Source organism: Pseudopipra pipra, chromosome 20 (assembly GCF_036250125.1).
Source record: "Pseudopipra pipra isolate bDixPip1 chromosome 20, bDixPip1.hap1, whole genome shotgun sequence".
NCBI classification, from domain to species: Eukaryota; Metazoa; Chordata; class Aves; order Passeriformes; family Pipridae; genus Pseudopipra; species Pseudopipra pipra.
This window is the reverse complement of record NC_087568.1, coordinates 2,293,617-2,308,747: the sequence shown is the minus strand read 5'-3', so window position 1 is coordinate 2,308,747 and position 15,131 is coordinate 2,293,617. Positions and strand designations below refer to the sequence as shown.

Here is a 15,131-nt window from a genome sequence, read left to right as displayed (position 1 = left end):
GATCAGGGTGAGCAAGTTCCCTGTGGCAGTCATTAAACTGCCCAGGTTATTCTGTTGGGGCACACGTGGTGCCAGCTCCGGCCGAGCGTGTCCCTGGCACGGCCACCGGGCTGGGATTTATTGGGAAGCAGCTGCTCCTCACTCTGACACAGAGGGATAAACAAATATTCACTGAGCATTAACGCCCAGCTGGTTGGGAGGCAAATTAGGAAGGGGGTTTATGAGCCCCCTCACCCTGGGCCCCACACCAGGCAGCCCGAGAGGCAGGAGGGTGGTCAGAGGGGTTTTCCACCGAACCTGGTGTTTGTTCACCATGAGAAGGGAACAAGGAGGTGGGTGGGCAAGGACAGACCCCACTGCAGGGAGAGAGCAGGAGAATTTACGGGCCCTGGCTCTCCAGCACGATGCCCCAGGAGCAAAGAGCATTAAGGCAGACCTTCAGAAACCCGGCTCTAACACGTCAAAATTAATCGTTTCCGAAGCCAGGCTCGGCAAATAATTTTTCAGTGCCAGGGCATAAATCATCTGCCACGACTGCTCACAACACTGCACACAAGCTAATTGCTCCTTCTCCATATTAAAAATGCCCAGGAAATGCTGGGAACTGGCTTTCAGCTTGGACAAGAGCGCTGAGCACCCCATTCATCAGAGTCCCTCAGGATTAAGCGCCTTGAGGAGACGGAGACTTCAGGGAGCACGATTCCTCTCCCAGACATTCGTCTCTGTATCAAAGAAACAAACAGCAATATAAATCTCTGTCTCCAGCCAGATGGTTCACTGATCTATAGCTCTGCAGCCCACCTCGAGATGATGGATATAATTGCTGGTGGATAAAAGAACTAAATGATTAGATCTAACTTTTCAAGACAAAGTAGCCCATGTATTCATCCATCCTCATGGCTGCAGGAGGGAGAACACTGGGAAAGCAACTCAAGTAGGTCTCAGGAAGGGGGGGGAAAGGGGTGTTTATCACTGAAAAAGAATAAGGCAATAAAAAAACGTAGAAAGAACATGTTCCTGTGCAGATAATCTGCCCTCCCTGTGAGCTGGGCTGAGCCCCTGGAGCTGTATGGGGGTCCCACTCCAGCACTGGCACCTGCTCTGCAGCCAACACCCCACTGGCCCAGGGCAGAGTGAGGGATGGCTTTCACCAGGCAGCTGCACCATCCAAGAATATCAAAGCTCCTACTCCCTTCCCAGCTGAGGGAAGGAGGTGATATCATGTAAAACATACCCTTTAATTTCACTGTCAAGAATTAACTTGAAATAAAAAATCAAGCGAAACTCTGACTGTGTTGCCACCCCAAAACACACCCCGAGGGCTCTGCCTTCCCTGCAGCTCAGACAGGATGGTCTGTTCAAACTGCCATGGCTGGGCATCCCCCCCACTGGGAGCATCCTTCCCACTGCCCAAGCATCCATCCCACTGGCCAAGTACCCCTGCTGCCAGTCAAGCATCCTTCCCACTGGGAGCGACTTCCCCACTGGGAGCAACCTCCCCACTGGGACCATCCTTCCCACTGCCCAAGTATCCCTCCCACTGAGACCATCCTTCCCACTGGCCAAGCATCCCACCAGGACCATCCTTCCCACTGGCCAAGCATCCCTCCTGCCAGTCAAACATCCCTCCCTCCAGCCAAACATCCTTCCCACTGCGAGCATCCCTCCCTCTGGCCAGGCAGGGTGGTGCCAGCCCAGCCCAGGCAGCTCCAAGGGTCACCAGCAGTGATCCACTCTGCAGGCAGGGAGAGGCAGCACAGCACACCTCTGCCCCCCTCTCTCCCCCCCCTGAACCCCCCTGGGGCCGTGTGGATAACGATCCCAGCACAAGTTTAGCTACAAACCCTGTGCTTGGAAGTGTAATTACTGCTATTATGCACTTCATAATGCCTGAGCGAGTTCATTCTCCTCACTCCGTTATTTACTGTACTTTATTAATCTAAGATTAGAGGCAATTTGTTGTAAGATGATGAGTTCCCAAAAAAGACACAATAGTTTGTTCAGAAAAAGTGCAGGATGAAAGACCAGGACGAGCACATCCCACCCCACTGGCATTAAAATAGACACTGAGGAGCACAGCCCTGGCTCTGCACCTGTACCCTCCCCAGGGAGCTGGGACAAACACAGTTCTCTTAAAAAAGAGGGAAACACAAAAAACAGCAGCCCAGCTGCAGCCTCCCATGTGGGCAGTGCAGCAGGGACAGGGGTGGGTGGAGATGTCCCCCCAAAATCTGCATTCCCAGGGCACTTACATGGGCAGTCGGGCACAGGCAGCTCTCTCCGATCCCCACGGCATGTGGCAACTGCTGGGCTTGGCCTGAAAGCTGAGACATCCCTCCTTCCCATTCCAAAATCCAGCTCCAAAATCCACCAGCCAGTCAAGGGAAGGAACTGCCAGCTCTGCCCCAGCACCTGCCCCAAGCCACACTGTTCCTTTCTGAAGGACTTGGGTGCCCCAGGTTGTTTTTGCTGTGTTTTATAAGACACCTCTTGACATGAGAAATGTGGCTTCAAATAAATATTCCCCTTCACAGGAAAGAAAAAATCTTAGTTTTTTGCTCCTTGCCCTCACACTTCAGCTGGGTGGGAAATGCTGTTTCCAACAGAATCCTAGAATGGTTTGAGTTGGAAAGGACCTTAAAGCTCATCCCATTCCAAACACCTGCCATGGGCAGGGACACCTTCCACTAGCCCAGGTTGCTCCAAACCTCATCCAACCCGGGATAATTTCTTGTCCCAGGAAATTTCTCAAGAAATTTCCCCCATTCTGTAGCAGGATGCAAATGAGACTCTTCAGAGATTTCTTGGGGGATTAAAAGAATAAACAAACCAACCAGCAAAATCCTAGAAATCTCTGCAATACTCTGCCAAGGCAGTGCAGTCCCAAGTGAGTCCCTGCTCTGAGCCCCTGCTCTGGCTCAGCCTATAGGACAGCTCTGCATCCTCTGTGCAAATCCACCTGGACCAAATACAGCAGAAACATTGCTGTGGCCAAGTCTGGAATTAGGGAACTGTGCTGCTGGCCCAGGGGGGCTCCCCAGAGACTGTGCCAGGCACAGCTCGGGGCAGAGGAAGGTGAGGAGCAGGGCTGGAAGCTCAGGGCTGCAGCGTTTCCTCTCCCAGCATCCTGTGGCACGAGGAGCAGCAGAGGCTCCTGTGCAAAAGGCACGAGGATGCTGTGAGGGCACCATGCCATGGCCAGGCTGCCTCCGGTCCTGCTCAGCCTCCGGAGCATCTGGTGCCAACAGGGTCCCACGGGCACCAGGGAAACCTGAGCTGAGGCCAAGTCCTTCCCAAATCCTTCCCAAACCACCAAACCAGCCAGCCCGAGGCTCAGGTACCTGCTGATGGCAACCACACTGACCACCCAGGCACACCTCCTGCACCTCCAGCCCTCCTGATTCCCCTGGGGATGCTCTTTCCTTTTTTCCCCACTGTTTTCTTGCTGCTAACAGATGTTTGGGTACAGAAGCTACATTGAGACAGATGCCACACTGAGTTTTGCACACTGACCCCCTCTGTGATCCATGTTTGCCATCCTCTGCCCATCCCAGGGCATGCAGAGGATGGGGGGGCAGCTCCAGCCCTCCCCACCCGAGCTCCCGGCTCGCCAGCGCGACGAGCTGCTCCCGGCGCAGGGTTTGGAGACGGAAAGTGGGAATAACTGTACAGGCTGTGTGCACACAGACAACCTGGCTGCCTGCCAAGGGGAGAGACAGGGAACAAGCTGCCCCCACGCTCCATAAGCAGTAATTGAACAATTACTCAAAGGAGGAAGGCTGTGGTTTTGGCAGGGCTGTGCCAGCGAGCGTGCAGAGAACGGCTCCAAACATGGGGTGTACAGCCCTGGGGGTCCCTCATCGGCCAGGGGGATGTGTGGGTTCACCCCTCCTGTGGAGCAGCTGGGCAGGATTGATGCTGTGCCACGAGCCAAAGGTGGCTGGACACCCCTCCACTCCCCAGCGAGCCGTGAGACATCGTTGGCAGGAGCTTTCTTCATGAACGCCTCGGCTTCTCCAGGGCACCACCAAACACCCGGAAACCTCTCACTGCGGCAACTTCCCCAATAAATCTGGCACATTTTTAAACAAGAAAGCACAAAGCAGCCAGAGAGGGATAGGGATCCAGGGCATCACTCCATCTGCCACTTTGAGGGGCAGAGCCCCCCTGCCAACAAGGGAAGGGGAGAGGGGACACCTGTCTCAGGGAGAAGGGCTGGGGCCAGGAGAGAGAGTTTCAGAGCCTGGGAGGTACATGAGAGCACTGGGGAGACCAGTGGCAGAGGCTGCATAGTCCAGAAGGCCAAGTATTCCAAACAGCCACCACAGCCCTGTCACAGCCACTACAGCCCTGTCACAGCCACCACAGCCCTGTCACAGCCACCACAGCATTGTCACATCCACCATGGCACTGTCACACCCCCCACAGCCCTGTCCCAGCCCTGTGGAAAGGCAGACATTCCCACCAGCTCCTGCATCCCCAGGAATGAGTTTGCTGAGCTGCCCGGGCTCCTGACAGAGCACATGCTGACCCACACCACAGAGATTAGCAAAACTGAGTCCCTCATCAACAGCCACAGTGCACAGAGAGCCAGGATGCCATACCCCACAAGCTCAAAAACTTGTTTCTCCCAGATTTCGTGCATTTACCATGGGAATAACTCAGGAAAAAAAATCCATCTCCTGTTTTATTATGGAGAGTGATTTTTGCCCAGAGAAAGAATTGATATTGCCAACCACTCTGCAGCAAATTAAACCCAGCTGGGTGCAGGTAATGTCATCCTGGCTTCAGCAGCAACGCTGCAGTTTTATTTTTGAGGGGATGGAAAGCAAGCTCCAAGCAGCTACTTCTGGAAAGTCTCTGGCAAGACCAAGGTTGGCTTCCCAGGCCAGTCCTCAGGACAACTCAACTTGCACCATGAGAAGAGCAATTCCCTGAACTCATCCACACAAGCACTCGTGTGCCAGTGGGACAAGGGCTGGGCAGGAGGCACCAGGCTGAGGGCACTGAGCTGGGACACAGGCCCTGGCCAGCCAGAAAAGGCTTCATGAATCTGTAATGATATAAAAGAAATCTCCTGCTGGACTTTTTGTTCTTTTTTTTATATATATATATATATACACACTATTTTTTATTATTAGGGAGGACATTGCAATGAGAATGGGATTTTTATCGATTCCTCATTCCCTGAAGGCAGCTGCAATCCCTCTCCAACTGTATTCAGCAGCTGCAGGGCTCATTTCCAGGCACCAAACCAAGCACTGGAGGAAGCAGTGACACACTCAGGGGTTGGAGATCATAGAATGGTTTAGGTTGGAAGGGACCTTAAAGATCATCTTGTTCCACTTTCCTGCCATGGGCAGGGACACCTTCCACTAGCCCAGGTTGCTCCAAGCCCTGTCCAACCCAGCCTGGAACACTTCCAGGGATCCAGAGGTAGCCACAGCTTCTCTGGGAAACCTGTGCCAGGGCCTCTCCACCCTCCCAGGGAAGATTTTCTTCCCAATATCCCATCTAACCCTGCCTTCTGTCAGTGGGAAGACATTCCCCCTTGTCCCACCACTCCATGCCCTGGTCAAAGTCCCTCTCCAGCTCTCTTAGAGCCCCTTCAGGCACTGGAATGTGCTCTGGGATCACCTGATCCAGACCTCTCCCTGTGGGGTCCCAGGGCTCTCGCTCAGCACTGAGGACACGTCCCCAGCCGTGGGCCCTGGGCAAGGACCTGCTCATCCCTCAACTCATCATCCCACTGTCTCCCATCCAAGGTCTGGATGTTGCCCATGGCTGCTGGGCAGTGGCACCACTTGCTCTTAATAAAATAATGATAATAATTTTAAAAGATTAAAACCCAAAGAAGGGAAGAAGCAATGGAACAACACGCTGTGTTTCGTTCGCCTTATTTGTTTTGCAACACTGGAGGCTGACACTCATGAGTCTGCTCCTCTAATTGCTCGTGCTGATGAATCTGCATTGTTTAATTAGGGTCTGTGCATGGAGCTCATGGTTAATGGGTAATCACCAATCTGCTGCCAAGGATATCACTCCTTCCCCCAAGAAACCTGCCAGTCCCTGGGTGCAGATAATCCTCCCCACGGTGGGGATCATTTCAGAAGGGTTTGCTGGTCCCATACACAACTCCTCGGTGCCAAGAGCAGTAATGAACAAATCTTGTGCTTAAAAGCAGAATAATCATGGAATCACAGACTGCTTTGGGTTGGAAGGACCTTTAAAAGTCAGGGGCACCTTCACTAGACCAGGCTGCTCAAAGCCCCATCCAAGGTGGCCTTGAACACTTGGAGCATCCACCCCTAATCCATCACTAATTTAAAGCCAAGTCCAACCACTGTTCTCAGCAGCAGTACTGCCCAAAATACTTTGCTCACCAGTGCACACACACCACACAACCCCCCAGATTCCAAGGGGTTTTCTGCTCTCTGGAGAACACCGTTGGCTTCTCCCTGTGGGCAGAGCGACGGTCCCCGGGGCCGGCGGTGCCAGCGCAGCCCTCGCCCCTTCCCGCGGCGCCGGCGCGGGGAAAACACGCGGAGAACTTACTGTGAGAAGGAGGAATCCACGCTGAAGTCCTCGGCGTGAGGCCTACAGAGCGAGAGCATCACAGCAGGTGAGGGAAGGCACAGCCACCCGAGGGGGAAACACCGGCACAACCACCGGGAACGCCGACACCGCGGCACCGACATCGCCCCAGCGGGTCACACCACACCTCCCCGTTCAGGTCCCACGGGGGGGACACCGGGGACACAGTGATGCTCTGGTGGCTTTGCCAATGTCTGGCCCCTTTAAGGACTCAGCTCCGTGGATAAAAGCAATTTTTATGCCGTTTTTTTTAATTTTTCAAATGAGCCTCGCAAACGGCGTCGCTGCTCTGCCGCTAATCAGCGTCACGCCTTCTCTGCTGAGAAATTAGGCTTTGGGAGGTTGGTGTTTTTAGGGGCTGGGGGTGCTTTTAGAGGAACTCAGTGTCGTGTTTCTCCTGGGCTGGTTTTACAGGCACGAGTGATGAGCAGAGAAGGGAAAATAAAACAGCATAAAAAAATAAATCAAATCAAATAAAATCAAATAACAGAAAGGAATAATGAGGGTAAGGGGGGGGTGAGGGCAAGGGGAGAAAGAAGAACATAAAGAAATATGAGAGCAGGTGGGAGGCAAAGGGCCTGTGCTCGTGTACTGTACATCCCACAGACAGACAGACAGACAGAGCTGCAAAGGGAAATTAGAGCTGCAAAGGGAAAAATTCCTTTTGCAAAAGTGATGCTCTTCCAGAGATCCCTGGGATGGCTCTGGGTCCCCATCACCAACAACATTAGCTGAGCCTGAGCCTTTCCCTGCTCCAGCAGTGCCCTGAACCTGCCTGAGCCTCAGCCCTTCCCTGCTCCAGCAGTGCCCTCTCTCCTCTCCTTATTTACCACGAGCCAGGACAACCGAGAAATATCATCCAAGCCAACGGGGCACTTGCAGCTCATAAAGATTTTTCTTGTATTTTGCTTTTGCTTTATGAGGCCACAGCACTCCAGCACTCCAGCACAGTGCAAAATAAATAAAAGCAATAAATCCACATTTCAGTGAAAATGCGAGTCCAAAGGAAGCCGATCCATCCCTCAGCTCCCGGGCACGCGGAGCAGCCTCCCTGCGACGTGATTGACTTTGCTGCTGCTCCTCAGCTCTGATCCCTGGGAGGGCTGCAGGGGGGAGCTCAGAGGGAGCACAGGATGTCCCACTGGAGCCACCACCCCGGGGGACACCAACAGCAATGTCCCCACACCTCAGATCTGGGAAAGCCACGGGAGATGCTCCATTTGGGAGAGATGCCGGGGTCTGGCGGGAGGGAGCAGGGATTCGGTGTGGGGTGAGGCGATGCCGTCTAGACACAGCCCCACCTCCCACGACAGGAGGCTGCAAGGTCCCCAACCCTAAATAGGAAGTTCTTGGGGGGCCGTGGGGCAGGAGGGGACAAATAGGGGACAAATAGGACAAATCTTGTGCTTATCAGTTCCCTTAAAAGCAGCATAATCATGGAATCCGAGGATGGTTTGGGTTGGAAGAGACTTAAAAGCTCATCTCATTCCACCCCCTGCCATGGGCAGGGACACCTTCCACTAGACCAGGTTGCTCCAAGCCCTGTCCAACCCAGCCTGGAACACTTCCAGGGATGGGGCAACCACAGCTTCTCTGGGAAACCTGTGCCAGGGCGTCACTTCCCTCCCAGGGAAGAATTTCTCCCCAGTATCCCATCTAACCCTGCCCTCTGGCAGTGAGAAGCCATTCCCCCTTGTCCTGTCACTCCAGGCCCTTATCCAAAGTCCCTCTCCAGCTCTCTTAGAGCCCCTTTAGGTACTGAAGGTCTCTCCAGAGGCTTCTCTTCTCTGGCTGAACACCCCCAGCTCCTGCCCCTCTCCCCCCTGCCTCTCACCCCTCTTCCCTGCTCATCTCCAGCTTTCTTGTGTGACCCTCCCAGAGCAGTGAGTTCACACCAAGTGGTCCCTTGTGCTGCCTCTCACAGCAAGAACAAGCCCTGGGGTGGGTCTATCAGCTGTGCTATCCCTCGGAGCAGTCCTGGCATTTATTGGTGACAACCATCCCAGATTTTCTCCAGCTGCAGACCAGAGGCAGGCACAGCCCGCGGGAAGGAGCTCGCCAGCTCAACCTCCCTCCTGCCAAATTGGATTATCCCACGTTAGCAGCAGGGGCTGCTCAAACCCCTCCACTTGTGTTTGGTTTTGAACAGTAGCCTTTTATGCCTCGCAGAGATGTTTATGGGGAAAGAATCAGCGGATGATTTGGTTTTCTCCTAATCTAGTGCCAGCTGGCAGCCGGGAAGGGGCTCATTCCAGCTGCAGCTCCCCAGTGCACAACAACACTCCTGAAAACCAAACAGCAGAAGCACATTTAATCACACAGCCCGATGGGGTCCTGCAGACCCTGCAGGTCTGGCACCACTGTGGGTTCCAGAGCACTGGGATGAGCCAGCAGGATTCCCAGGACACCTTCCTCGGACTCCTCCTTCCCACCAGGCACCCAAATGCTCATAAACAGTCCAATCGCTGAGAAAATACGGAAATTTTTCTAAGAAAACTAAAAATCATTCCAAATCTCATCTGGAAAACAGCTGTTTTCCAGATCCCAAAACTTATTATCCGTGATTTACAACAGACAGAACTAAACCCATTTAACGGCGTCAGAAAGGTTGCACTGGCTTTTAATGTGTTTTAGATAATCTGCTTCAAATTCACCTTTTTATTTCATCCAGATCTGCCTCCCTGGGTATCCCTGTGCAGACAAACCTCAACTCATCTCATTCCTACCATGGAAAATAACCATGGCACAGGCTGCGAGCCCGACCTTCGCTCCCTCCTGGAGTCCGGGGCCTGGGAGACAAATGCCATACCCAGACAGGGAAAGCTGAGGCCCCTTGCCCTGGTGTTGCTAAGCATTAAATCACAATGCCAAGCTCCTGGCTGGCACAAGCAGCACCTCCCAGAGAGAAGGGCAGAGCAGGAAAGGATGGGAGAAAGGAGGGGAGCAGAGGTGGAAGGAACTTGGCTGCTCCAGAGACACGTCTGCCCCCACCTTTCAAGCTGCAGCCCCTTACAAAAAAGAAAGGTTTTATTAGAAGGTGAAGAGACAAAGGCACATTTATTATTAGAACAAAAGCCATAATAAACCTTGCTTATGTAAAAGAGAGCAATCACCTGCCCACCCATGCTGGAGGCAGCTCCTCAGCTGAGCAGCCACCTTCCACCTCATCTGCCTCCTCAGCTCCGGCTCCAGCACACCCCAGCAAAGCAGTTCTGCTCCCCTGAGCTGGGCAGGGATGTGAGCAGCACCCCTGGGCTCCAGTACCCCAAGAATTTGGGTAGCAGAACCAGCCCCCTTCTCTCCAGGGGAGGAAGGCAGCCATGCCAAGCCCCGGCTCTGCTCCCAGCCCTGCCAGGGCGCTGCGGGATCCAGGTGGCATTTGGCTCATCTGCCTCATGCAGATAATTTGAGGCTAAAAACTGTCCCTGCCTTTCAAGTGCTCGAGGATGCTCAGATGGAGAGAGCAGCAAAGCACAGCAGCAGCTCAGTCCAGCTCACAGAGAGCCCTGCTCCCTCCCAGCAAACTCCCTGCCAGCCCTGCGCCTTCCCTGCTGTCTCCTGGATTTTTGGTAAATGAAGAGTATTAAAAATTCACCCCTGGTTCTGCATTTCCTATTCAACTTACAGCCATCATTTCCAAACAAAAAAAAACCCCAAAAAACAAAATCATGCCTTGACTTAAAGCCTCTGAGAGTTAAAAAGACACAAGTAATGACCTGCCAACACCACGCTTGGCTTCAGGCTGCTTAATCACCACTTGCAAGGCTCAGAGGTGTTTGGAGACCAGGGCAAAAAGGTATTAAATCTGATGGCTTTCTCCTCTGGCCATGAGAAGGATTTAATGCCTTTTCACCCTGATCTCAAAATGCCTTCAAGATGAGGTCAAGGCAGGGGGGTTAAGATGAGCCAAGCAAGGTAAGTGCTTGGGAAGGCTTCCTGAAGTGCTGCTCATGCTCTAAAGACATGAGCTGCACCATGGTTCCTACCATATTGACAGTGAGAAACTCAGCCTAAAATAGCCTGATGTGAGAAGGACAGATGGAAGGAGATGAAAAAAGAAAGCAAAGAGGGGGAGAAGGAACGAGCAAGAGGAAGGGGAAAGGGAGAGGAAGGTGCACACGTCCTGCTCACAAAGGCGTGCGAGAGGGGAGGGGAAGGGCAGCCCCCCTTCCCGGCTGCAGGAGGGAGCAGGGATGACCCCAGGAAAGGGATTGAGCCCCCAGCACACCCAGTTTGGAGGTGTGCTGGTGGGCACCTGGAAAAGCCACCAACTGCTCCAGGCACATGCTGACAGCTGGAGAAGTGCCACATGGACAAGCCCTTCCAAGCCCTTCCACGACCAGAGGCAGAGCACCCGCACAGGCAGGGAGGCAGCCTGGCCTCAGCTGCCTCCTCAAGGTACTTCCCTAATCACAGAGGTACTTTTCCTTGGCTTTCCTCTGCAAAACCCCTATCACAACTAAAATACAGAAAGTTTGGAAGCAAACAGGCGCGGTGCCAAAGCCGCAGCGTCGCTCGCTGCAGCCGGACAAGCTGTTCCCAGCCCACTGTCCAGCACTGCCTGCAGTTCCCTTCCAGGAAGTTGTGCCTCCCCCAGAATCATAAAATCATAGGTTGGAAAGGATGTCCAAGATCATCAAATCTGACTGTTAACCCAGACTGTCAAGCCCACCACTATCCCATGTCCTCAGGCACCACAACCACACATCATTTAAATCCCTCCAGGGACGGTGACTCCACCACTGCCCTGGGCAGCTGTGCCAGGCCTGGACAACCCTTTTGGTGAAGAAATTTTGCCCCAAATCCAATCTAAATCTTCTCTGGCACAACTTGAGGCTGTTTCCTCTTGTCCTAGTGATTGTTACTTGGGAGAACAGACCAATCCCACCTGGCTACAACCTCCTTTCACTGCCAAGACTGGGCACTGGGCAAAAATGCCCTCAGATCCTGAGGTTGCTCTAACACACAGTTTGCTGCCTTTGCTAATGAGCCTTTAATGAGTCCCTGGAGTCCTGACAAGTCCTCGATCCTTGTAGAGGAAGGACTGGGCCTGAGCTTGGAAGGGGGTTATGAGACCCCCCCGTGTCATGGTCCCGCATGGCCCCACATGCCCGCTCAGAGGGATGGTCATGGTTGGCATCCCGCTCTTCCAGCAAGCAGGAAAGCCTCTCCTGGAGGAGGAACATGCTAATCCCTGTGCCCTGATGAGACCTGGTGGGAATGAGAGATCTAAAATAAACAGAGCCAAAGCCCAAGTGCTGTGCTGAGCGTGGCATCCTTGGGTGGGGATGGTGTCTGGTTGGCAGTGCTATGTAGGGCACCGACACTCTCAGCAGTGCTGGCGGCTCCCCAGCAGCCGTGGGAGGAGAGCTCAGCACTTCCCCAGCCCAGCCTGTTCCCCCCCAGCACCCAGCTCAGGGGGTGGCATCACCCCGTGCCCAGGGCACAAACACTTTGTGCCAGAGCGTGCTGGAGACAGGGACAGGGGGGTGAGGGATGGGAACCACAGACATGGGACCAGACCCTGAAACACATCCCAGACTGCACGAGGGAGCTGAGAGCTGGGCCCTGGCTGGGACACAGTGATGGGGGTCCTGTCCCTGAGCACAGGAATGGGTACAAAACGGGGGATGAGCAGAGCCTGGGGGCCATTCCAGCAGCTCAGGGGCCATTCCAGCAACTCCAGGACAAGGACAAGAAGAAGCCAGGCTCAAGCCTGGGATGGAACTGCTGCTGTTTATGAACAGCTCTGTTTAGTGCAAAGGATGCCAACAGTCAGCTCCCTGTGCTGGCAGCAGGATCTGGGATTGTTTCTTGTTCATCAGGATCAAGGAGTGCATTCCCATGCTGCCCTTACAGTGGAGTTCAGCAGCTGAGCACCCTGCCCGATTTCTGCAGTGGTCCTACACTGAAAACACCCTTGGCATCACCCAGCAGTGCCCAGAAACTCCCAGGTTAAATGGTGTGTAAGAAGTGCCACCCCCCAGGCCTGACAATGCCAAGGAAAACACACTCAAGGTTGGAAGGAGAGGTGATGCTCAGCGAGCACCTTCCCATGGGAGAGCCAGGCACTGACCCACGGGCAGGTTGGGGGGTTGGACCCCAGAGCTGAGACCAGCCCCTGGTTTGGTAACTGCTGGGGGAAGGGTTGGAGACACCACGCTCCGGTCTGGAAAACCATCACACACCAACACCCTGCCAGCAAACAGCTGCACGGCAGAGTGAGCCCCAGTTGGACTTGGTGCTCCCCAGACAGAGACACCCCTGCCAAAAATACACCCCAGGGAGGGCTGCCCAGCCCAGTCAGAGGGAAAGCAGATCAAGACCAAAACACTTTTTAAGCAAAACTGTTGGACCCCTCCAGGCTCCATTTCAGGTCTTCCCCATAAAGGCTCCCACAGCAAAGCCAATTCCTGCCCTCCCTCCCAAAGTGGCAGCTGAGTCCCAGCTCAGAGAGGAGCGGTGCAGGAGCCAGGTCTGGCACAGATGCAGAAATCCTGCCATCACCAAACCCTCTCAACATCCCCGGCCTCAGCACTGCCCAAATACCTGGTGTATGAACCCTCATCCACAGCCAGCAGAGCAGCAGCAGAAGACCCGAGGCTGGAGCATACACTGGCAGGGCAGGGGGGAGCAAATCCCACCCAGGGAATGTCCCTGGCACAGCATTTCTCCTGCCCAAAGCCGCCTCACTGGGAGCGGAGGTGCCCGACCAGCACATGGCACTGGCTGAGGGCAGAGATACAGCTCTGAAAGCACTTTTTCCAACAAAGCTTTTGTTATTAAAGAGATGTTAAAAATAAATAAATTAGCTGTTGACTTATTGTCCCCCTGGGAGGGGATTCAGCAGCACAGCACGGGGATGGTTCGGCAGGGAATCGTATCCAGGCTGCTCCGACCTGCTCCAGAGAACATCCCCCAGAGAGCTGCCTGCAAGGACACAACAGCTGCAATGGTTTCACTGGCCAGACTGGACCTGCCTGTGGTCTCCCTGTGTGCAAGTGCCAGGCAATGAAAATACACTGAGCCAGACCTGTTTGTTGATACCTGGCTGCCCCCGGCAGGAACAAAACATCGACCGGCCAGAAATTCCATTTTCAGCCGCATTTGGGTGAATTCCTCACTGCCCAGAGTGCTTTACCTTCAAGAAACCTCCCAGCAAACTTGCCCCAGCAGAATGCTGCTGTTTGCCTCTGAGGAGTCTCCAGCCACCTTGTTGACTGGAACAGGGCTGAAGCAAAGTCCCATTTATTCCTGCCAAAAATATCTCGAACCGAGAGACGAGGCAAGGCTGCGGGAGGTGGGAACGTGCAGCCTGAAGGAGAAAGGGAGGGAAGGATCCAACTGATGGGTGAGGAGCAGTGAGCCCCCTCTGGGACACACACAGCAAAGGGACAGGAGGGAACAGGTAAGAGATGCAGAGGGAAAAATTATTCCCCCTGGGAGTGACCAAACCCTGCACCCAGCACTCAGAAAAGCTGAGAAATCTCCAGCAAGATGTTCAGAACTCAGCAGGGCTGGTCCTGAGCCAGCTGGGACAACTTTAAAGCCCGTCCAGCTTTGAGCAGGTTTGGAGCAGAGCCCTCCAGGGTCCTCTCCAATCCCAGCTCTTCTGCAATGCTAATTTTCTCCCCCAGACCTCAGCAGTTCAGATTTCGGCAGCTCAACAAACACAACTCAAGGAGGCGAGGGGGGGACACCCAGCCCTGCCAAGGCCTGGAGTGGAGTGTCCAAAGCAGATACCTAAAGGGAATGTTTGCAATCCCGTTGGAATACCACTGTTCCCTGGGACAGGCAGTGGCCAGAGCTCCCTCTGCTTCCAGCAGAGCTGCACAAACAGGACATGGTTATCTTGTAAAAACGTTTGTTTGTGTTTTTAAACCCACCCCTCCGGTGTTACAGGGAGATCACCGGCCCATGGAATGGGATCCAAGCAGATATTTCCACGTCCTGCCTCCCGCCAGCAGCTTCTCCCCAAACACAGAGCATTCCACAGAGAGCTCAGAGCACAGCTGGGCTTTGCTCTGACTTTGTTCCCCATCACACCTTTCCCTTTCAAATCCCTCCCAACACAAGGCACAGGGAACTGACCTGCTCCAGGAAAAACTCGGCTCACAGGGAAAGGCTCAGCCTCTCCCGGCTTCTCCAGTCGCTATCACTGGCTGCCAGAAGAGTTTCAGTGCCCAGGCAGGTGGTCTGCAGCTGAGCCTACCCTCCCTGGCATAGCCTAGAGGCTGCCCTGCTTCCAACCTCATCTCAGAGCAGTCCCTGACATACAGAAGTAGCTCCAAGCCTCTTCAGTGGGAGATATTCCCACAGGGGCAGCCTGGGCTGGTCCCACCCCACACACAGGAAAAAATCCTTATCCAGGATGCCCAGGGACAGTCCTGAAGTCCCCTTTTTGCCTTCCAAGTGTAGAATAATACACATCTGTGGAGTGGTTTCTCCTCAGATGAATTCAAATCCTTTCCTCCTGTTTTGACTGGGAACTCCTAAAAGCTCTGAGGTGCTGCAATGACTAAGAGACAGAGTAAGGA

General features: G+C 53.9%; 1 protein-coding gene across 11 annotated transcripts in view; it reads right to left on the bottom strand.

The window, feature by feature from the left end:
• Positions 1 to 15,131, bottom strand: part of KCNT1 (potassium sodium-activated channel subfamily T member 1) — an 81,134-nt gene that overhangs the window by 25,517 nt on the left and 40,486 nt on the right. For 2 of the 11 annotated variants that reach the window (XM_064676669.1, XM_064676671.1), the window contains exon 2: positions 6,556 to 6,597. The exons of 8 other annotated variants lie outside the window; for them this stretch is intronic. In XM_064676669.1, coding sequence (XP_064532739.1) covers positions 6,556 to 6,597 — 42 coding nt within the window. Of the gene's footprint in view, positions 1 to 2,252; positions 4,314 to 6,555; positions 6,598 to 15,131 lie in introns of those variants that run through there. One more of the 11 variants, XM_064676673.1, reaches the window with a different exon arrangement.